General features: G+C 40.3%; 1 protein-coding gene across 1 annotated transcript in view; it reads right to left on the bottom strand.

The window, feature by feature from the left end:
• Positions 1–1,038: 1,038 nt before the first annotated feature.
• STXBP4 (syntaxin binding protein 4) overlaps positions 1,039–25,057 on the bottom strand; it is a 222,109-nt gene continuing 198,090 nt past the window's right edge. The window contains exon 17 of the mRNA XM_032429269.1: positions 1,039–1,393. Within this exon, the coding sequence (XP_032285160.1) occupies positions 1,384–1,393 (10 nt within the window). The 3' untranslated portion in view covers positions 1,039–1,383. The remainder of the gene's footprint in view (positions 1,394–25,057) is intronic.

Here is a 25,057-nt window from a genome sequence, read left to right as displayed (position 1 = left end):
TAAATTTGAAATCAAACTATATTTCTCCCTCAGGGTAGATTCCTCTGAAAATCATCTCCAGACTTTGGCAGGAGTAACTTGACTGCAAGATGGAGAGAATAACGAGGCTGGGAGGAGAGTGGGGGGAGGAAAGACCAGTAAATTAAGTACCTGTTGACCCGAGTTTGAGTCCTAGTTCTGTCCCTTATTAATTTGTGATCTTGGGCAACTAAGAAGATACAGAAGCTCTGTGTTTCATTTTTCTCCTCTAATATAGGGAAGACAATAATGGTAAAGGTACAAGCAAGTGCTTTGTAAGTTACAAAGTGCTATATAAATGGCAGTTATCATTATGGGAGTTAATTCCCCTTGAAAGTTTTAACTTTCTCTTTACGAGAAAGGCCCTTCTTTAGGAAGACCTCCTAAGATAGTTTCATTAGCTATGACTGAGAAAAGAAAAATGTCCTTTCCGTTGTAAAGCATGGTTTGGTCACATTGTTAATTCATTAATTCACATTCATTCATTCATGAATTCAGACATTCACTCATTCATTCTTACAGATGTCTGACATTTATTGAAATGCTAGTAAATAAAAGGCACTGTGCTAGGCAGTGGAGATATGACGAACAAGAATAACTTAAGCTCTGGATTTTTGGATCTTTCTTTATACTGGGAGATAAAGGCAAAACAAGTACATGAATTAAACTAAATTACAAACTATCGTAAGTGCTACAAAGAAACCAAGAAGGGAATTAGAGAGGTTTTACAATAGGAGGAAAATGGGGCTAAATAAATATGATCAAAGAAGGACTACCACAGGAATTAAAGTTCTGAAGGACAGAGGTAGGGGAGGTATTCAGGAGAAACAGCACGTGCAAAGGCCCAGGGGTAGAGAAGAATTTGGCTTACTGAGAGAGACCTGAAATTAGGCCAGTGTGTCTGGATCATGTAAGCCAAGGGGAGACAGGGTCAAAATGAGTGTGGAGACACAGCTAAACTCAGGAATTTTGTTCTGTGTGAGATGGAAAACCATTAAAAAGGTTTTCAACAATGGAGGACACAAGTAGCTTCTTGGGCTATTTTATTATGAGTCTTTTTGAGTTAGAATTCTAGTTATTTTGCCAAGTACCTTAGCATACTTAAACATACAAGTACAAAACAAATTCTGGTTATCAGCGCTAAGGGAAATCTGAAGATTAGTCTGAGTTCATTTTTCTATTACCTTAGACATGTAAGTTGAAAACAGGAGTTGGTTTTATTAGTGGAAGGTAACTCCATCTTCCATTTGTGGTATGATGGCAAACTTACGATTTTGATGGTCTTTAGAACTGAGGAACAGGAAAGAACAGACTGAGGCTTTTCATCAGGAAGGCATGCATATAATAAACTGAAATTCTTTGAACTTAACTGCATCTAGGGAAAAAACACATTGTTAGAGGACTTTGTTAGCTTCCTATAAGTTTTTTTTTTCCCCCTAAGACATTCGAGAATTCACAGAGTACGATTTTCAGCAAGAATATGAATAAAAGTTTCTGTTTTGTTGTGCTTTCTGTTTTAGAATTTTTGTTCTGGGCAGAATCCTGTCACTGAGCAAGAAATGCTAATTGGACATTTGATTCATCTGGACAGCTGTGAATGGAATTTTTGCTAACCAGCAGCAGATGTAGACCTAAAACAGCATGGCAAATGGCCATTGGCATAGATGTGATGTTAGCTGCATGGTGCCCATGCTCCAATCCACAAGCATTCAGTCTTTTTTTTCCTTGAAAGATTTTTTATTAAATATTTCTGTAAATTAATCTTATTGGTTGTAAAGAGCCAACCCAATTCATTGGCATGGGAAGAGAGAATCTGTCACAGTCTTTTTTTTTTTTTTAATTTTATTTTATTATGTTAGGGTAATCACCATACATTACATCATTAGTTTTTGATGTAGTGTTCCATGATTCATTGTTTGCGTGTAACACCCAGTGCTCCATTCAATATGTGCCCTCCTTAATACCCATCACCAGGCTAACCCATCCCCCCACCCCCCTCCCCTCTAGAACCCTCAGTTTGTTTCTCAAAGTCCATAGTCTCTCATGGTTTGTCTCCCCTTCCGATTTCCCCCTCTTCATTTTTCCCTTCCTTCTATCTTCTTCTTTTTTTTTTTTTAACATATAGTGTATTATTTGTTTCAGAGTTTATTAGTACTCCAAGGAGTGGATCGGTGAAGTTAGATGGGAAATAGTTGCTTTCCAGTTGAAAACACTGAACAGATGCTGGCATTATTAACAGAACGTTGCCTACTTGCAGCTCAGTCCTGGATGGAGCTGTCTGCCACTTGGTCTCCAAGTAATACCCTTTAGTTTATTTAGGGATAAATGCCTTTGGAAATGAACCACCCCAAAACAGGAATTCAGTACATTCAGAAGATGATACTGATCTTTCTTTTTTTCTTTTTCTTTGGATATTGGTCTTTCTTGTTTGCTTTTTTCTTTTTTTCTTGTTTGCTTTGAAGTCTGATGAACTGGTGAACTGATTTTATATCAGATGCTGGTTTATTTAAGGAGTTACAATTAACCAGGAGTGAATCCTGAAAAATCACTCATGGAATTTACTATAAAGAAACAAAAAAACATGGCTTCTGTCTCCAGAGATTTTGATTTCAAAATTCTTCCTTGATGATTTTGATATGCACCCCTCGTTGAGACTCTCATCAAAATAAGACTTTTAAAAAAGTTTAAGATCTCTATCATTAGCTCAACGTGTTGTCTATGAACAGTCACACCACACTCATGCATTATATAGTTCCTATAACTAAAGAATGAGTTGAGAGGAAATCAGAGGTGTGGCATTCCCAAATCCAGCTGGCCTGCGATCCTCCCTACACTGTCCTAGCCTGAATTTCTAAAAGAAATCAGGTCAACTTTTCCAATGTAGGTTCCCCGGCCTTGGTTCCCACTGTGTGAAACTGTGCCCCACTCTCCCTCTCATTCTGTGTAAAATAAAAGATTTTCATTGGTCTCTTTCATTTTGGGGGGAAACCACATTTTCCTATGGCCACTTACATCTTTGGAAGGTTGCCCTCTATGAAGAGCTTCAGACGATCTATATGGCAGTTTTCTTGCACATTAGAAACTGTACAAAACACGGGGGTTTTATTTTGTCTTGAATCACGCCCTTCTCTCCCTACCTGCCAAGAGATTCTGGTTTTATTGGTTGGGCCTGAGGTGTTTAGCTGTTTTAATGTTTTAATAGCTTTCCGGATGATTTTAAACTCTTTTTTTTTTTTAAAGATTTTATTTATTTATTTGACAGAGAGAGAGACACAGCGAGAGAGGGAACACAAGCAGGGGGAATGGGAGAGGGAGAAGCAGGCTTCCTGCTGAGCAGGGCGCCCGATGCAGGGCTCAATCCCAGGACCCTGAGATCATGACCTGAGCCGAAGGCAGACGCTTAACAATTGAGCCACCCAGGCGCCCCCCAGATGATTTTAATATGCAGCCAGATTTAAGAACCACTGGTTCAGAGTATCCTAGTTTGGCATCCACAGGTCTAAGGATCTGCCTCATTATATGAAGAACCATCAATAAAGAAAATCATTGGCTGGATTTATTATAAACATGCTGGGATGTGTGCACATTTTCATTATAACCTTATTATGGCTTGGCTATTTATACACCAACATGCAGATCCAACTGAGTTGTCCAACATTTACAGAATGGGACATGTTCTAGGGAGTGGCACATGGTAGGCAGGGATCGGTCATGGTGGGCCTTATCTGCTATCCTGCATTTTGATCTATAGGCAATGGAGAACCATTGAAGGGGAGAAAGAAGCAGACTTATCATGTATCATCTTACAAAATGCAAGTCATCGTGACTGACCATCTGTCCATAGGCACCAATCACATCACCCCTGAGCCAACCCATAATGAGGGATTCAGGCAAGAGACAATCTACTTAAGAAAATGCAAACCATCCATTTATCCATTTATTCACTGAACAAACATTTATTGAACACCTACTATGTGCCAAGCACTAGGGATACAGGATTTCTCAACCTTGGCACTGTTGACATTTTGGACATAGGATATTGGGGGCAAGGAAGGGGCAGCTGTCCTGTGCACTACAGGATGTTTGACAGCATCCTTGTCCTCTACACACCAGATGCCAATAGCACCTTCCACCTTCCACCATGCTTACCCCAAGCTGTGACAACTGAAATCCCCACTGGCTGAGAACCACTGGCATACAGGGATGAATAAAGCATACCCCCTGTCCTTCAGAAGTTTATAGTCTAACCTGGCAAAGAAAAGATGGGCATTAAAAAAGCATAATGAAGGGTAAAAGTATCATACAAACTGTTAAGAGAGCTAATATAGAAGGGAAAAATATCTCCATTTAGGGTAAGCAAAGAAGCCTTCATGGAACTGAAGAGGCTTTTAAACTGAGCTTCAAAGATGTTCTGGATGCATGAAGGTGAATTGGAAAAGCTGACACTCAGAAGAACCCCTCAGCTCCACAGTCCCATTTAAGGCACTCTTTTGGCATAAGTCACCATATGCGTATTAGCTGATTTGGATCCTATTAATTGGACCAAGGTGGGCACCTAATCAATGTATAGGCTGATTGATGAACCATAAAGTGGCTTGCCAGAAATGATCTAATTGTGTGCTTTCCACCAGATTTTAACTTTTCTCATCCATTTTTCCCTCCAGCTTGATTTTAAGGTGATATGCACAAGTATGACTACTTAATGTTCAGGTTTCATTTTGATTGGTTGATACTTGGGCTACACAGGTCATTATATACCATGAATATACCCCTGACCTCTCCACCCAAGGACATTGTTCAGATTGTATTCTATGGGAATGGTGCCCCTAGAGTTGTGAAAGTCACCTTGCTTCTATGCACTCTCTCCCAGCAATATGTGAGGCAGATTAGAAGACTGAAAGCCTGACATTTCTCTGCTAGACAAGGTTTATGTACAGCCAAGTCTCTTGTCTCTTGTTCTCTTGACCTCCAACCTGCCTGACCTTGTGATGGGTGCTTGTACGCTCTGTCTCTATCTCTACCAGTAGAGTGAGTTAGTTCAGAGATGGTGGTGAGAGACCCCACAGCGTTTTCCAGTCTAGCCATGAGCAGATTGGGTCCATGAATAAAGTGGATATTTCAATCTCTGCTTCTCCTTGTGTATATTCTTTAAGACTTAGAAGAGCAGGGGCAAGGAATTAGATGCTTTGCACTGAACTTGTGTTCGGATTAGGTTTCCATGGAGTCATGTAGGAGCTTTAGAGTCAGCAACGTGGGACAAGGGATAGGTCACATAGGAGGAGCTCCAGATTCCTGGCTGTCACTCTGTTCCCTTGACCTGGAATAGTTTATCTATCATCTATCTATCTATCTATCTATCTATCTATCTATCTATCTATCATCTATCTATCTATCTACCTATCTATCCATCATCTATCTGTCTCCTGGGTAAGATGCAACTTGGAATAAATCAAATAAGAATTTCTACTGTTTAAAGAAAGTTTCATAAGTGCTGATACAATGGTTTTATTGTACTGCCTCAACTTCTCATTTTGTCATCAAGACTACTCTTCTAAGAACCAGCCTGCCTGGGCTCATACCCCAGCTCTATCACCTCTTGTGTGATTTGGGGCAAGGTGTAATCTCTCTATGCCTCATCCTTCATCTCTAGAGTGGGGACCACAGTGTCAGCCTCATGGGGTTGCTGTTAGGGTTCAATGCAGGCATATATGTAAGGCATTCAGGAGGGTGCCTGGCACTTTGGGAGCATCATGCCAGAGGAAGCACTGACACAGCACCATTTCCCAAAAGCAGTGGGTCTCCCTTTTCTCTCAAATTCCTCCTCTGTTGGCTGCTTGTGCCTGGATTTCTCTAATTGGGACAACTAAAAAACACCATTCAATTGTCAATGCTTTTCTTCCTGAGAATGGTGAGGCCTTAGTGCTTGCCTGTCATACACACTTGCTGTAGGGATTAATTAGGCCCTTTCCCGAGATCAAATCTTGGTGTAGGTGAAGGGGGGTGAGGGAGGAGGCCCAGGAAGAAGAGAAGGGGGCCTCCAAAGCCAAGTTTCTATTTCTCCCATTTTTCCAAGTGATAATTTCAAGTCCTCCAGCTTAGAAACTTGTTCTTTTCTCTCCATCCTTTAGGTCATTCATATCACCAAATTGCAGATGGCTTTAGTATGGCTCTCAGAGCCACCTCTTCCTTCCCATTGGTCTTTTACCAGCCGAGTGCAGGCCGTCATCATCTCCCTTTTGGACTGAGGTGCTCACCAGGCTCCCCACTGGGTTTCTTAAATTTGGGCTTGTCCTTCTCTAAACCATGATAGACATCACTGATAGGTTCTGTGGCTGGCTGTTCTCTCAAACTGTACTCAAGAATTAGACAACCCACACTTTTTTTGGCCTGGCTTAAAATCCTCACAGTTAGGCTCATTATTCAACATTATCTCTGATTCCTGTGCACATGATCCCTTCATCTACTCTGGTCACCCCCCTTCTCCCTCTTTTACTCTTCCTTCCCTGCAAGGTCCCTGTTTCCTTACATTGCTCATGGAGTCAATGTCTTCTAAGCTTACTCCCTGCTCAACAATCTAGGATTCATGCTAGATTCTCAGACTGAAATGCCTTCTTCAAAATATATCCCACCCGTCTTTGAATACCCATCTCAAAACACCAGCCCTCTATGTAGCTTTCATGAGTGCTCCAGGCTAAATTCACATTTCTCTTTTCTGAGTGTTTGCTGGCACTCAAATTTTTCTTAGGTCTTTCGTGCATTTGTATAGTGGTTAAGTACATGGTATTTGCAGTCAGACAGATGTGACTCCAGGTTTGAAATCTGGCTCTACCAATTATTATCTGAGTAAATTAACTTCTCTTGGTGTCAGTTTCCTTATTAGAGAGGCTGTTTCGGCACAGTGACATAAGACACAGAATCAGGGGTCACACTGTTTGGGCTTGGATCCTGGTTTCATCACACACTAGCTGGGTATGCTGGAAAGTAAGTTAACCTCTCCAAGCCTGAATATCTTCATCCATAAAATGGGCATATTAACAGTAGAAACTTCAGAGGATGATCGTGAGGATTAAATGAGGTAATCCAAATAAAGTGTTTAGCAAATTCCTGGAAATGCTTATTAAAATGGGGACCAATCTCTCTTGGGAAGAGTGATTCTTCCCCTCTTCAGGTATTTCTTTCCATGCAGAAGGAGCTCAAATGGAGTAAGGCCCTAGTTTCCTTCCTCCCTCTACTTGTCATACCTTGGAGGGGGAGTGTAGAGTGGAGCAATGGAGTTAAGTGACTTGATTGACACATTTGTGAAGAACAAGTACATTATGCTTGGCTCAGCTCCTCCCTTGCTTCCTCTTGGGAGTGGGTTGCCCACATGAATTATGTCTACTCTGTTGCTCCCTGCCATACATTTTACAGAGGATTGCCTCTCCATTAGGAGGTCTGCCGTTGTCCAGAGATACCTTGTGTGAGTTTATTTACTTCTGCAGTACTGAAAAATCCAATCATCTGCAAATATATGCTCTATCGATAATAAAGATGATATGTTTGGTATCTTTGTCTTTTTTTCAATTCATTCAGAATTCAGGGAGACAGAATATTCCTTATTGGATTCAATAACACCTATTTCTTTTGGTTTTGGTGATGCTTAAATTATATAATGCATAAAACTGTACACTAGGGTTTGTATAAATTGGAATTCCTTACTTATGTAGAACAGGAATCTATTGAAAGGCCATAAGATTACTCACATAATCAATAAGAACTATACTCAGAAAGGACAGGAGATAAAGAAGCTCTGGCAAGAACCAATGGAGAATTGTCTTGGGGCACTGCTACCCAGAATGCCAGTTCCAATTACTTTCAGTCTTCTTGTTACTCTGCTCAAAGTTCAAATTCCAGGGAGAGAGTCTCTGATTCATTTGGGTTAGGTCATATGTTCACCCCATAACAGTGAAGCAAGGCATTGTGACTGGGAACCCCATCAGACAGTGACCAATGGGTCATATTGCCCCCATCCTCTCAGTCACAAAATGGGGAACGAATGCTAGATGACAAAATCAAACAAATATACTAATAATTAGCCCCTACCATTAATAAACATGAATGTAATTATTCTCTCATCAATTCCCTAAGTAGATTTAATGTGTCCTAGAGAGAAATAACTATATCTTACACTTCTTTCCATACTTCACAGCATTAAACATAGTTTCTTTCCATTCTTACATCCAAGAGCACATCTTGATTTACCCTAAATATCTCCACATCCTATTCCTTGATGCCATGGGTTTTTTTGGGTTTTTTTTGTTTTGGTTTTTGCCCCAAACCATTTTATATCTCATTTCTAGGCAGGCCATCCTGAAGCATAGTCTCTTCTGAGCACACTGGGGCAGTTAGTGAGTATATATTGATTGATGAATTATGAAGATGAATTGTCATTGCCTATTATATTGAAAGGCAGCATGTTGAGTAGGCCTTTGCTCAGAAGGCAGAACACAATGTGAGCCATTACTTTTCACTGTTAACTCAAGGATGTGGTTTGATGGTCAAGCACAAGAGAGAGGATAATAGAGTCAGAGAGTCAGAGACTGAGATAGACCCAGAAAGAGACAGAAGAGACCAAGACAAGAATAAGGACTGAGGTAGATGAACTATAGTTTTCCATGGCCCCAGATGGGTCAAAGGAGAATAGTTATTGTTTAGGTAAAAGTTGTTGAGAGACAACCGCTTGGTATTTTGAGAAAGATGGATGGTCCACTGTCATAACCCTTCAAGATAATTCCTTCTGAAAATTACAGACCATGATTATCTTTCATGGTGAAGAGTGCCCTTTCCCCAGTAGCATCAGCATTATGGAGACTGCTGGAAGTATAGAAGCTCAGGCCTCACCCCAGACTTATGAATCCTATTCTGCATTTTGACTCCCAGGTGGCTCACATGCACATTATAGTAGCCCTGGGGTATTCAGAGATCATTAGAGGGGAGACTTGGTTTTGACTATTCCCTTCACCACTCTCCAGCATGTGACACTAGAAATGACTTATTCCTCCTGAGTCTCAGCTTCCTTACCTGTATAGTGGAAAGGACATATCTGCACTCATTGTTTTTAGGGCTTCTTGGACATAACAAATGCAATTTGAATGTGCAGGTACTTTGAAAACTGGAAAGGGCCCTGGAAATGGAAGCTCTCCAGTCACTTACTCTATGTGGCTGGGGAGGGGACAATGACCTTCCTCCTGGCTATCACTTGTGAGTTTAACTTTACCGCTATATTCTTTCTTTCTAGCTCTGAGTAAACTCTAACATGTGTGAAGATGTGAACAAGTCAGCAGATGATGCATTTATTTTTGAACACGTTAATTTCTTTATCAGCTCTATTTATTTTCTGAGGGCATCACTGTATTACATTAATGCTTCAAGTTGTTAACAATACCAGCTGCCACTGCGGGCATCACTTATATTCACAGCGTAAAAGCCCAAGGGGTAGCATGGAAATTGCCATCCAAACCCCAGTGCTGGATTCCCTCCTTGGCATGCTTTGCATCTCCCCTTAGGAGAGCAGAGCTACCATTCCCTCCTCTGTTTTCAAAGCTTTTTATTTGTGATAGGATTTGGCTTCTCTGCAGTTTATTTCATTCTTCTCTAGTGGATTTTAAGGCCTTGGGGGAGCAGAGACTCTTCATAGTTTCTTTCTTATCTCTGTTTCCTCAAGGCTTAGCACATAGTAGGGATGCAAGAAATATCTGCGTAATTCGAGTGGTGGAGGAAAATATAAAACCTACCATTTTATCTTTATTCATTCATTTGTTCTCAACATCAGCAGAACTTTCAGGTAAGTGATCTTTGACTGTATAGACTAGATCTTGTGCTCCCACATGCTTTCATAGCACACTTCAAAATGCTCATCACTCATATATGCATGCATCTTCAATGAATGTCTCTCCTGACAGTTTGTGAACTCTCTGATAGCAGGGATCATCTCTTATTCCTCCCCATATCCTCAGGGCCCAGAACAATATTTATCACATAGTAGGTGTTCAATAAATATCTGTAGAATTAAAATGAGTGGTTTGACATCGATTCCAATTTCTGAAGATTTCTACTGCAATACTGTGATTTATAAGAAATATATATTTGGTCATTCATATGACCAATATATCTCTTTTCTTGGTTGTTCTATCTAGTAAGTAAAATGTTTCTCTGAGTTCTGTGACCTGCTCTAGCAAATTAATCAAACCCGAGGCGGGGCTTTGGGAACCTTTGATTTACAGCAGATTTACAGAAGCATAGATAATGACCTGAGCTAGTGACTGACATCTGGAATGTGAGGGGGTGTGGGACAGGGGCAGTTTTGTGGGACTGAGCCCTCAACCTGTGGAATCTGGTGCTATTTCTGGGTAGAGAGTGTCAGAATTGAGTTGAATTAGAAAACACCCAAGTGGCATCCAGAGAACTACTTGGTGCTGTCTGGGAAAGCTTGCCCCACTTTCCACATTGGAATTGGGTCTAGAGCCCTAATTTACCTACCTTTGCTGCTCCTTTCCACAACCAATTTATTTCAACAGTAAACCTTTCCCAGTTGGAAATCGGGCCAATTTCTTCCCAATTTAAGAAGTTTCCCTATCAGTTCTCCCCTCGCCACCCCTCACCACTGGCCTACTGCCTGGAGAGAAGGAAAGTAACATTTATTGAATGCCTACTTTCAAAAATATGTGACAAGTGTTACTATCTCTACTTTTCTAGTGACAAAAAATGATGCCCAGAAGGTAAGTGGCATGACCAAGGTCCCAGAGCTACTAAAAGGCAGGATTTCAACCTGCATCTAACTGAATTTATAGTCACTCCTTCCACAGAATGACATTTGCCTGTGTAGGGGATGGAAGATTCTTACATATTTTCTCTCTGGCATCTGTTCTTCAAGGTAGCAACTTTGTCTGAATAGGGCCGCAGAACTAACTGGTCAAAGTTTGAGAAGAGTGATATTCTGAATTTAATTCCTTGTATAGATTTATTTTAACACGAGTCACTTTGTAACTCAACCTTCACTCTTCCACACCAAGCGATCTCTTTCCAGCTGGGGCATGTAACTTGACCGTGGTTCATTCCATCTTTCTCAGATCTAGGGCAGTGATGGCCAGCCTGTTTCTTGTAGATGCTTGCTGGCTGATCCTTTCATTGGTGGTAGGAACTGGGTTAAGGCTCAATGTAAGTTCTGATGCAAGTGTGTTTGGATTGTCAAGAAATATATATGTCCCTCTCTCTAGCCTAGAGCCTGTTCAAGTCACATACTTCATAAAGTCTAAAGAAGAAAATGGTCATCAGTATAATTACTGTTTGGCTGTAGACCCACCAATAACCATTATTTAAAAATATATATTCTCATAACTTATACTTTATTTAATCTACTACTTAATGTTGTAACTGATTTTTTGAAGCATTCTTTCAACATCTGTTCACCAAATACATATTCAATGCCTATCTTACACCAGGCACTTCATGAAGTACTGAGAATGGCAGGGAGAGAAATCATGGGTCCTGGCCTCAAGTATAATTCATTCCCACAAAGAGTGCTCACATCTGCCTGATGGACTCAAGGGAGGTTTTCCAGAGGAGGAGGCTTTGATGGAGACTGGATCGAGGGAATGAACATGTCTGGAGGCAGTCAGGTGGTAACTGAGAAAAGGATGTTGTATGGTAAGGTCACAGTCCCTAAGAATGAATGTAAAAACAACAAATTCTATAGTCCAATCATCTCTGCCCATGAACTATTATTTAATGGCTTTAAGATAAAAAGGATTTTTTTTTAAAAGAAGAGAAAAGGAGCATCTGAAAACATTCAAGGTCACAGTTGTGCTCTGAGCACATTCTAATAGGTTTTTCCTGTCCTTATGTGGTCATTTTGATAGAAAAGAACTCTGCATTTCAATTGCCAGAAAAGAGCCATCAGGCTGAGCAAAGAGAGAAGCCCTTCATGGGGTCCTTTAAAATCCGGTGTGGCTGCAGTGCTCTTGATGGAGACAAATGGGACAATCTGGTCACTGACAATGGAGTGGCAACTGTGATAAAGGGCCCTTCTGTTAATGGCAGTGTCCTCTCCAACCAAGCCACAGGGCGCTCTAGAAAAATGCGTGTGCCTTCCGGCCCCATGCATTTTTTTTTCTCTTGAGAGAGAGAAACAATTTCATCATACAGCTGAGGGGACTTGGGTCAAAGTTACATTGGGGGCTCTGGTAAGACTTGATGAGTAGATGGGCAGCTTATTTTAAATGGTGGCTCACCATATGACTCATTCATCGCTGTCTCATAACCCAGAAAGCATCTAGTCTAAACTCTTTTTAGAAAAATGCAACCCAGAATGGTCCAGCAATTTACCCAAAGTCATACAGCTGATTAGCACCAGGTCTCTATTAATCCAGTGTGATCTTATAATTAAGTACTGACCTGCCTTATTCAACATAAGTTATTTCATTAATAATCATTTACTGAATGCTTCTGGTATGCTAAACACCTCATTAAGCCATTGATTATTTTCAATGGAGAGGCAGCATCCAGTTGTGAAGCAATGCTCACTGCTTTTGGGCCTTGGACTAGTTGCATAATCTCTCTAAAGCCTCAGTTTTTCCATCTGCAAAATGGAGGAGATAATAATAGTCACTGTTGCCAGGACATCATGAAGGTTAAGTGAGATAATGCATTTAGAGATCAGCACGGTATCTGGCCGACTTAATACTGGGGTCACTGTGATTTAATCCTTCTGGGCTCTTCTGCCAGAGCAAAGATCTTTACTCTAATTATTATTTCTGCCTGCCCTAAAGGTGGTTATGAAAGGTTTATTTTCTCTGTGTTGCTTCCATTCTAAGCCCCTCTAAATCCCCGACTGACAACTCTGGAGGGCTGAAGCTTATCTCCTTCACAGCCATCCCCTTCTCTAGATAGCTCCTTCCTCCTCCTCCAGGTTCTTGGCAGCCTCCAGGGGAGGCCACATTCAGATGTGTTCTCTCAATACACCCTCATACCCTTGGGAGGGAGCTTTGTCAATGGTATGTCCCCATCTCCTGAATCCATTCTTAGAGGAACAGGGGCCAGCCCCTGATGGAATATCATCCATCTCTGAGCCCAGCCAGGTTTGGGTTGGCTCACAAGATCTGGGACTTGTCTTAGTCTCTGACATTCTAAGAAAGGGTTCCATGGAGCCCTGGAGTTAAAAAAACACACACATAATAAGCAGCGCTGCACATCAGCCTTTTTGGCAAGAATCAAGGGAAGAGAACAGCTCAGCACATACTTGGCTGTGCACACTCTTAACGGCATAATTGAGTTTTCCTGGTTCCTTTGGAAGCTTGATCACCTCTAATGTAACGAGTCATCTTCTCGGCAAGGTTTTTGCACATGCATGAACACCCTGCTTCTCTGGTCTCCTTTTGCAAATCATCCTCCCTGTGAGTGAGCATGCAACCTACTTTTGTGCACAGCTAGTTGGAGGGAATGCTGGCCATTCCAGTGTGCATTAATGATGGCAATACATTTCCGAGGGAGGCAGAAACTTCAGCAGAGGTCTGGAACAGATTTGCGAAATGCTCTATCTGCATAAGGCAGCCCTCATCCATCAGTGAATTCCTTAGCCCCACAGCTTGTGAGGCTCATTTGAATGGTTACCTTTTGTGGTTTCTTTGTCCCTTTTAATTTGAGGAATGAGCTTTTAATTTTGGATCTCTTAAGGAAATTTTGGAGCATCTTGTCTTATTCTTTTTGTCATCTGGGAAAATGAGGATGTAGCTTTCAAGTGGGGCAAGAGGAATGACTGTAGAAAAAGACTTTTTTTTTTTTTTTTTGGTTGGTAGGGGGAGACTTACATCACATCCATTTGCCATTTTAAACTTAGTGACAACTGGTCCTCAGAGAGGTTAATTGATTGGCAGATCACAAGGACCTTGTGTATTTCTCCCCAGGTTAATCTGCCTCCAAAGACCATGCATACAACAGGGATAAAATGATTTCGTCATTTTATTACCTCTTCTCCAATTCAGGAGTTCATTTTTTATCCTCAAATTAGCCTTCTCACACTTCTTTCTGTGTTCTTTTGATGTAAACATCATGCATCTTTTGGGATCTGGGACACTGCATATTTTTCCCATTTAAATTCCAGAAAGGATATATTTTCCTTATATACTTAGCTTTTTTCCAACACTACATGGTTTGATTTACTAAACAAAACCACCCAAGTTTCTTCTAATTTGATTTGTGTTGAAATTATTTATACAGTGGAGCAATTAATTCTTAAAATCTCTTTTCCCTGCTGTTAGCTTGAAATATAGCTAGAGAGTTTCTTTCCACATACTGTTATTATCCTGAAAATTCCTATTTGTGGCATTTAGTACCTAAAGGCATTTGTCCCAAACTACTCGTTTATTTCATATTTTTGGTCATAAATTCATTTATGTTTTAGTGTCAGTAATAATTTGAGAGGCACTTATAAATAAGTACTTGTACAATAGCAATAGGACCTCTGTTTAATAGAGAACGTGTGCAACGGGGTTGGCCTACATAATTTTGCAGTTTGGGAAGCTGCAAATTGTTGTCCGTCGCTGGGGCTCTGGATTCATGGGTGGAGCCAGCAGATGACAAAGCAGTCTGGATTTATCCTGAAGGTGATGGTACATCATAGGGTGTTTCATCCCTAAGTATGATTTTTGCTGTGGATTTTTTGTATAGGTGTCCTTTGTAAGATTAAGAAAGTTCCTTTCTATTTGGGGCTTGTCATAAGATTTTAAAATCATAGAATGGACCTCCCCCTGCTCATGCTCTCTCTCACTCACTCTCTTTCAAATAAATAAATAAAATCTTTTTAAAAAATCATAGAATGGAGATGACTTCTATTAAATGCTTTTTCTCCATTAAGATGAAAATATAATAACTAGCCTTTATTTTGTTAATGTGGTGAGTTAATTGTTCAAGTTTTTCAACACTAAACCAATCTTGCTTTCTCAGAATAAATCTTTCTTGGTCATAATACATTAAACCTTTTTAAACACTGCTGTATTTGATTTCCTAATATGTTGTTTATGGTTTTTGCATCTTTATGACTGAGATGATCCTGTCCTGTTCACTTCTTGTAATGTCCATGTCAGATTTTGGCGTAACAGTTTTGTTGGCCTCATAAAATAAGTTTGGGAGTTTTCCATTTTATGCTGTTCTCTGAAGCAGTTTGTATATAATTGGCTATGTCTTCTTTATTTTTTTTTTTTAAGATTTTATTTATTTATTTGACAGAGAGAGACACAGTGAGAGAGGGAACACAAGCAGGGGGAGTGGGAGAGGGAGAAGCAGGCTTCCTACAGAGCAGAGAGCCCGATGCGGGGCTCGATCCCAGGACGCTGGGATCATGACCTGAGCCGAAGGCAGATGCTTAAGGAATGAGCCACCCAGGCACCTCGGCTATGTCTTCTTTAAATGTTCGGTAGACTACACTAATGAAGCCATTTGGCACTGAGTTTTCTTTGTGGAAATTTTAAAATTATGGATTCAATTTCTTTGATGTTATAGGATGATTCATATATTCCATTTTTCCCATGTTAGTTTTAATAAATTGTATTTTTAATGTTAATTTTTCTATTTTATCAAAGTCTAAAATTTAATGACCTGAATTGTTTATAATATTCTCTTGTTATCTTTTTAGTATCTGTAAGATCTATAATGATTTTTCCTTTTTTCTTACCAAAATAGCTTATTTTTCTTCTGTTTTCTCTTGATTAGTCTTGCTAGATAGTTACTTTTATTATTAGCTAGTCAATTTTATTACTCTTTTCAAAAGATCAACTTTGGTCTTTGCTGATTTTATTATAAGCTTGTTCTCTCTTTCCTTAATTTCTGCTTCTACTATTTTTTTTCCTTTATTCCATTTTCTTTGGAACTTGCTCTTCTATTTCTAATTTCTTGAGATGATTGCTTGACTCATCATTTTCTGTCTTTCTACTTTTATAATACATACATTTAAAGGTAGATATTTCCTGTTAGATGCATCCTATAAGTATTTTTATGCACTGTTTTCTTGATCTTTTAGTTTAAAATATTTTCTAATTCTAAAATTTTGATTTTGGGGTGCTTGGGTGGCTCCAGATGGTTAAGCATCTGCCTTTGGCTCAGATCATGATCTCCAGGTCCTGGGCTAGAGCCCCACGTAGGGCTCCCGGCTCAGCGGGGAGTCTGCTTCTCCCTCTGCCTCTCCCCCTGCTCATGCTCTCTCTCTGCATCTCTCTGTCTCAAATGAATAAATAAAATCTTTAAAAATAAGTAAATAAAATTTTGATTTCTTCCTTTGAACAATGAGTTATTTAGAAGGGTATTCCTTAATTTTCAAACACAGGGGAATTTGTAGTTTTTTGGTCTTTGATTCTTAACTTAATTGCACTGTGGTCTAAAAATATATTCTGTATGATTTCAATTCTTTGATATTGGTTAAGACTTGTTTTATGACCAATGATACAGTTAACCTTTTAGCCACTTCATATGTATTTGGAAAGAATGTGTATACACTACAATTATTGAGTAGAATGTCCTTAAGTTACAATTAGATTATGTTTACCAATTTGTTGTTCAGATGTCCATACCTTCACTGATTGTTTTTGACTACTTATACTGTTATTGAAAGAAGTATGATTAAAAACTCCTAAGATATTAGATTTGCCTATTTCTCCTTTTAGTTCCATCAGTTATTGCTTTATATATATTTGGCCTATGTTATTTGGTGCATATAAATGTGTAACTGCCACATCTACCTAGCAAATGAAAGCTTTTTCTTTTTTTATCATGAAGCTTATTTTTTATTCATTTGTAATGCTTTTGGCCTCTAAATGTGCTTTTTTCTGATATTAATTCAACGACTATAGCTTTTTTTCAATTATTCTCCTCCTGGCATATCCTTTTTCATCCTTTCACTTAAAAAATTTTAAGTAAGGGGCGCCTGGGTGGCTCAGTCATTAAGCATCTGCCTTCGGCTCGGGTCATGGTCCCAGGATCCTGGGATCGAGCTCTGCATCGGGCTCCCTGCTCCACAGGGAGCCTGCTTCTCTCTCTCCCACTCCCCCTGCTTGTGTTCCCTCTCTCGCTGTCTCTCTCTCTGTCAAATAAATAAATAAATAAAATCTTAAAAAAAAAATATAAAAAAATTTTAAGTAAAATTTACACCACATCTTTATCCATTCATCAGTCAATGGATATTTGGGCTCTTTCCATAGTTTGACTATTGTTGATAATGCTGACATAAACATCGGGGTGGGCACCTGGGTGGCTCGTCGGTTAAGCGTCTGCCTTTGGCTCAGGTCATGATCTCCAGGTCCTGGGATCGAGCCCCACGTTAGGCTTTCTGCTCAGCAGAGTGTCTGCTTCTCCCCCGCACTCTCCCTCTGTATTCTCCCCCCCTCTCTCTCAAATAAATAAATAAAATCTTTAAAAAAATCAGGGTGCATGTACCCCTTCAAATTAGTATTTTTGTATTCCTTAGGTAAATACCTAGTAGTGCAATTGCTGGTTGTAGGGTAGTTCTATTTTTAACTTTCTGAGGACCTTCCATATTATTTTTCAGAGTGGCTGCATCAGTTTGCATTCCCACCAACAGTGCAAGAGGGTTCCCCCTTCATTTCTTTCTTTGCATCCTTACCTACACCTGTTGTTTCTTGTGTTGTTGATTTTAGCTATTCTGACAGGTGTGAGATGGTATCTCATTGCGGTTTTGATTTGTATTTCCCTGATGATGAATGATGTTGAGTATCTTTTCATGTGTCTGTTGGCCATCTGTATGTCTTCTTTGGAAAAATGTCCATTCATGTCTTCTGCCCATTTTTTAATTAGATTATTTGTTTTGGGGGTGTTTTATAAATTCTTTATATATTTTGGATACTAACCCTTTATCAGATATGTCATTTACAAATATCTTCTTCCATTCTGTAGTCACTCTTTTACTTTTTACATCCTTTTACAATATCTCCATGTTTTAGATGACTCTTGTGAACAGTTAATAGTTGAGCTTTGTTTTATTATAAAGCCTGAAAATCTCTGCCTTTAATTGGAACATTTGGTCCGTTAACATTTAGTTTATCACTGATATCTTTGGTTTGAAGCTCTCATTTTACTGTAAGCTCTCTGTTTATGCCAACCAATGTATATTCTTATATTTCGTATTTCTTGTCTTCTTTTATATTGATTGAATTTTTTCATTGTTTCATTTTCCCTCTCTTGTAGCTTGGTAGTTATATACTTGTACTAATCTTTTTGTGGTATCTTAGTGAGTTTTGCCTACTCTAACAAAATACCATAAACTGGATGGCTTATCAACAATAGAAATTTATTTCTCACAGTTCTGGAGGCCGGAAGACATAGATCACGGTGTCAGCGTGGTTGGATTCTGCTGAGAGACCTCTTCTGGGTTGCAGATGGCCAACTTCTCTCCATATCCTTACATGGTGATAAGAAAGAGAGAGAAAAAGAAACTCTCTCATGACCCTTAGAAGGGCACTGATCTCATTCATGATGGCTCTACTCATCGCCTCAATTGATCCTAATTACCTCCCAAAGTCTCCACCTCCCAACAATCACATTGGGGAGTAGGGATTCAACATAAGAATTTTGGGTGGACACATTCACTCTAGAGATTGGCTGCCCTAAATAGTACAACATGCATCTATATCCTAGCAAAGGTTATAGGTAAAATACTTTTTACCTTTTTACCTTCTTTCTATACAGTGCAAGGACCTCAGAATATTTGAACTCTACCCTTTAATTCATATACTATTGTTGCTGCATATCAATAAATTTACAGATACTTTAAATTACCAGACACAATTATTATTGCTTTATGCAGCCAATATCCACTGAACTCTAATCACATATTTACTCTTTTAATTGATCTATATTCTTCCCTTCATCTCTCAGCTTCCACCTGGGATAATTTCTTTTCTCCTAAAAAACTTCATTTGTTATGGATCTGCTGAGTTCTATTTTTGTCTGAAAATATTTTCATTTCACCTTTATTCTCAAGGGCTATTATTGCTGGGTATTCTAAAGTGCCAAGGTGTTTGTAGAAATAATTCTATTGTCTTCTCTTTCATTATTTCTGTTGAGACAGTAATAAGTCTCTCTCTTTTTCCTGTCTGCTTTTAATATTTTCTTTTTGTCTTTGGTCATCAGCAGTTTTACTATGATGTGTCTAGGTGTGGGTTTCTTTTGTTTATCTTGCTTGGGATTTGTAAGAATTCTTGAATTTATGACTTAATGTCTTTTGTCAGTTTTAAAAAAAATCAACCAATATATCTTCAAATAGTTCTTCTTCCCCATTCTTCCTATAGTCTCACTCTGAGCTCATTACACATATGTTAGCCTTTTTTAGTGTATTTCTTCTTTTTTAAGGATTTATTTATTTTTTGAGAGAGAGAGAACACGGGGGTGAGGAGCAGAGGGAGAGGGAGAGAGAAACTCAAGCAGACTCCATGCTGAGCGTGAAGCCCAACGTGTGGCTCAATCTCATGACCCTGAGATCAGGACCTGAGCTGAAGCCAAGAGTCAGATGCTTAACCAACTGTGCCACCCAGGCACCCCTTCAGTGTATTTTGTATGCCCTTAAGTCTCCTATATTTTTATCCTTTTGTTCCTTCTTGCATAGTTCTGGATATTTTCTTCTATCTACATTGACCACTGCACTAATTTCTCATTTTAACATAGACACCTCTGTTTTTCCTACAATAGAATACAATTCAATTTCAGGCTTTATTAAACAATTTTTCTACCTATAACCACGACTATATTTTAAGATGGGTGGTTTTTTTAAAAAATATTTAATTTATTTATTTGACAGAGAGAGACACAGCGATAGACAGAGCACAAGCAGGGGGAGTGGGAGAGGGAGAAGCAGGCCTCCCGTGGAGCAGGGAGCCCGATGCGGGGCTCGATCCCAGGACCCTGGGATCATGACCTGAGCCGAAGGCAGACGCTTAACTGCTGAGCCACCCAGGTGCCCCAAGATGGGTGGTTATTGATAGCATGAAGACTTTTTCAAACTATTGAGCACCTGGATAGATTTGGATATTCAAGAAGGGGAGAAAAACGGAATAGCTCCACAAAATGAGACAGGAATTTGGAGTTTTATGTGGCCACATTGACGGAGGAGGTGAGGAGAAATAAGGGGAAAGGTTAAGAAAGAGATGCCAGTGTGATAGAGGTTATGAGCTTAGCGGTGGCCAACTGGAACCCCTGCCCACACCATCTACACCACCGCCCAATCGTCAGTAAAATTGAATAAACTCAACTTTTATAGCAGCAAACAAAACATGGATTATTTTGTGTCATTTGACATGAGGTAGGATGAAGGTTTGGAATAGAAAGAAACCCAGAAGAGAGGTCTGGAGTTCCACAGGCTGTCTGGCGCAGCTTATGTATCCATCATGACCTCTGGGTTACAAGAAGAACAGTCTCTCCTGTCTGAAGTCTCTTTGTTAGAAACTCCCTTCAGTGTAAATGAGGGCCAACCCTGTGTTTCTCTGTGATGATAGAGGCTTTCCTCTCATATCACATTACCATTCCCACCCCAGTCATAGTAAGGTGTTACAGTTTAAAATGACAGAAAGCACAGTGACCTAAGGGAACTGTGTTCTGTCTCAAATGGTTGTAGGACTGGTTGACTTACCTTTGGGGTCTCTGTTTCTTCATCTCTAAAATGGAGTTGTAGGGGCACCTGGGTGGCTCAGTAGGTTAAGTGTCTGCCTTCGGCTCAAGTCATGATCCCAGGATCCTGGGATTGAGCCCCATGTAGGGCTTCCTGGTTAGTGGGGAGTCTGCTTCTCCCCCTCTCTCTGCCCCTCCCCCTGCTTGTGCTCTCTCTCTCTCTCTCTCATGCCCTCTCTCTCTCAAATAAATAAAATATTTAAATAAAATAAAATAAAATGGAGTTGTATTGGATCATGGTTTGCAATCAACCTCTGAGGAATCTTTTGTTAAAATGAAATCTTAAATGGAAGGAAGCATGCATACATAAAGTGAACAAAATGAACTCTAGTTGAAGTAGAAGAGTGGGCAGGGGTGGAAATCTCACCTGAACATCTCTTCCTCACTTTACAACCCCTACGGAGGCTTAGTAGAGTATTGTTTGATAACCAGTAGGCTTGATGGTTGCTTCAGCTCTAGCTATCTCCTTACACAGAAAAGAATGAATGCCACCTTTCAGTCAACTAAAAGCAATAGTAATTAAAGGAAAGATTACTTTTTGAGGTGGGAGATGGAGAGTGGAAAGGAGGCCCACATTTACGGAGGCCTTATTAAGTGCCAGACACAAAGCTAAGAACCTTCCTGGGACACCTGGGTGGCTCAGTCAGTTAAGCATCTGCCTTCGGCTCAGGTCATGATCCCAGGGTCCTGGGATGGAGCCCTGTGTCGGGCTCCCTGCTCAGCGGGGAGTCTCCTTCTCCTGCTCCCTCTGCCCCTCCCCCCAGCTCATGCTCTGTATTTTCTCCCTCTCTCTCAAATAAATAAATAAAATCTTAAAAACAAAAAAAAAAAAACCAAAAAGAACTTTCCTAAGGGCTATGTGGAGTTGGTTTTATGCCCAATGGAAGGAGCACCTGAAGCTCAGAAATGAGTACGTAGCTCAAGGTAACATTGTTAACATGTGGCAGGGCTGCATTCCAAGCTAAGCTCTTTCTGATCCCACCATCAGACATGGAGGTGATGGGGGGAAGCAGGCATCTAAGTAAGTTTGGGTCCAGGAAAGTGCCATGGGACATTTTGGATGGAGATACATATATATATACATATCTTTCTGCTTTCAGATTTAAACTTTTCTCTTTTATTTAGTGTGATATAGGAGATTCTGATAAGATGCTTCAAGCAAGGATGTGCCTTTTAATTCATGGTCTAAACTTTTCCCTGCTTGGTTACCTACACTCACAGCCCTAGCCTAGAGGGCTGGCAAGACACTGTTAATGAGCTCCCCCTCCTTTTTTTTAGTGCTCTAGGGATCAATATGTGGCACTGTCTTATTTCTGAATTACTAACATTCATTCCCATCTTTTCCCAAGAGTTTTAGGGGAAACAGTCCCATTGGTTAGAACCCTTGGTGTGAATTAAATGCACAAGATGTTGAACAATTTTTGGAGGGAAGAAAAAATTACATGTGGCTTCTGATTTCATTATCATTATGCTAATGACTGTATTTGGTTTTGAGGCAATGTGATACAGTGGCTAGACAGACATAGAATGCCAAGTTCACAGCAATAACAATAGCAACAATATTGCTAACAAAGCAGCATTTAGTAAGGGCTACCGAAAATTTTTGTGTCAACTTGACTGGACCACAGAGTGCTCAGCTATTTGGTTAAACATTATTTCTGGGTGTGTCTGTGGGGGCATTTCTGGATGAGATTACCCTTTGAATTGGTAGGCTGAGTAAAACAAACTGACCTCAGCAATGTGGGTGTGTCCCATTCAATCTATTGAAAACTTGCACAGAATACATGGCTGAGTAGGAAAGAATTTTTTCCCTTTACCTGTTTTCCAGCCAGGACATCGGCTTTCTCTTGCAGTTGGACTGAACCTGGCCCTCCTGGTTCTCAGATGTTTGGACTCAGACTGGAACTACACGTCCGGCTCTCCTGAGTTTCCAGCTTGCAGATGGACGGACTTCTCAGCCTCCATAATTGCTTGAGCCAATTTCTTATCATTAATCATATATATGCAAATATGTGATATACATGTATCTCCTATGGATTTGTTTCTCTTGGAGAACCCCAATACAGTGAGTGATGACTGTATCACAGGAACTGTACTAACATGCCGCACGTAACATCATATTCAATATGATCCTCCTCAATCTTATAAATTTGGTCTGATTATTTCCGTTCTGCAGATGAGGCTCACAGCAGTTCAATAACTTCAACAAGGCCATATAGCCTAAGGGGGGGGGGCAGTGAATTTATCTGAATTTATGTGTTAAGTGGGGATAATGATGCCCACCTCGAAAGACTATCAGGGGGATTCATTGAGGGGATAGGTATGAATTATTTGGAACAGGGTAGAATGCATGGTAGGGACTCAGAAATAGCAGCTTTTGCTATCTCATTTTTTTGTGTTACACAATTCAGAGGATTTGCAGCTCGTGAAATAGATGTAATTCCTCCAATGTAATATATCAGTAAAATCTGAATTTGATCATTTGTTCATCTCCATTAAGTTCCAATGATATTTCATGTTATCCTGGGGAAAGATGTGATTACTGTGACATTTAAAATTCTGTACAGCCCAGGGAGAGGGAGGAGGCACACTCCTGGAAACAAGGGAAAATCCTGGGTACACTGTCATTAGACAACTCCAGCCTGCCGTACTTTAGGAAGCTGAGCAGCTGCAAAGGTCACCAGGAGGTGCTTTGTTTCCCAAAAGGTGTTTGGTATTTACTTTCACTCAAGGATGTTCCTTCTGCTCTGATAACAATTGTCATCTTCCATTACAATAAAAGATGTCAGAGGGATTTTTACAGACATATGGCATTAATTTAGATTTCCCTCTGCGGTCATAAGAGGGTTTGCAAAAATGAAAACAAAACAAAACAAAGCCCCGCTCAGCCACTCATCCATTCATATTTATAGGACAGGGGTCATGTGCCACACAGCCAGGAGGACAGCATCTCCCTTTCAAAATCCATGGAATGCGCACGGTCTTTTCAGGGTGCTGGGTCCGGTGGTGCTTCATTCTCCATTTCCTCTCCGGTCTTTCGGAAGCGGGTCAGAGGGCTGCACAGATTTCCTCGGAAAATGTAACCATATCAGCCACATTTTCATTTCATCCAAACATTGCTTGGGACTTTGCCGGTGCTTTCTAGCTGCCAGAGCCTGGTCATGTCCATCCACGGCTTGCCACAATCCAGTGAGGTAGGCTGGGCAGGTTTGCCTATTTCCGTCATTAGGGGTGAGGGAATTGAAGCTCAGAGATTTGGAGACAGTTCGCCAGGGGCTCAGCCACAGAAGGGGCCAGTCTGTGAAAACTCCTCCGTTCTTATTCCTTGCCCAACTGTCCTTCACACCTTGGAGAGCCTTAAAACAATCTGACAATGCTGTTACCTTGCTTAGAATCTTTCCATTCCTCACCCTTATTTTTTTTTTAATTTTTTATTGTTATGTTAATCCCTATACATTACATCATTAGTTTAAGATGTAGTGTCCCATGATTCATTGTTTGTGCATAACACCCAGTGCTCCATGCAGAACGTGCCCTCTTTAATACCCATCACCAGGCTAACCCATCCTCCCACCCCCTCTAGAACCCTCAGTTTGTTTCTCAGAGTCCATCGTCTCTCATGGTTTGTCTCCCCCTCTGATTTCCCCCCCTTCATTCTTCCCCTCCTGCTACCTTCTTCTTCTTCTTTTTTTTTTCTTAACATATATTGCTGTATTTGTTTCAGAGGTACAGATCTGAGATTCAACAGTCTTGCACAATTCACAGCGCTCACCATAGCACATACCCTCCCCAATGTCTATCACCCAGTCACCCCATCGCCCCCCCCCCCCCCCCCCACTCCAGCAACCCTCAGTTTGTTTCCTGAGATTAAGAATTCCTCCTATCAGCCTCACCCTTATTTTTAGGATCATGTCCAAACTTCTTAACATGCTTATAAGGTCTTTTGAGATCTGGCCATGCTCACTTCTTTAGACTTATTTCAGGCCATTCCCATTGCCCCTACCCTGGGGGTTGCCTATCCCCTGCCCCCTGCAAACTATGCTCTGGCCATATTGAACCCCACTATATCACACTCTCTATTCATCTCCCTGCCATTACTTAGGAAGCTCTCTTACCTTCCTCCTCACCCATATACCTGGCTAATACTTACAAATTATCTAAATCTCCTTTTATTTTTTTTCCTTTTAATTTTTTTTATTGTTATGTTAATCCCCATACATTACATCATTAGTTTTAGATACAGTGTTCCATGATTCATTGTTTGTGCATAACACCCAGTGCTCCATGCAGAACGTGCCCTCCTCAATACCCATCACCAGGCTAACCCATCCTCCCA

Source organism: Phoca vitulina, unplaced genomic scaffold, assembly GCF_004348235.1.
Source record: "Phoca vitulina isolate PV1807 unplaced genomic scaffold, GSC_HSeal_1.0 scaffold40, whole genome shotgun sequence".
Lineage (NCBI taxonomy): Eukaryota > Metazoa > Chordata > Mammalia > Carnivora > Phocidae > Phoca > Phoca vitulina.
This window is presented reverse-complemented; position numbering and strand designations above follow the sequence as displayed.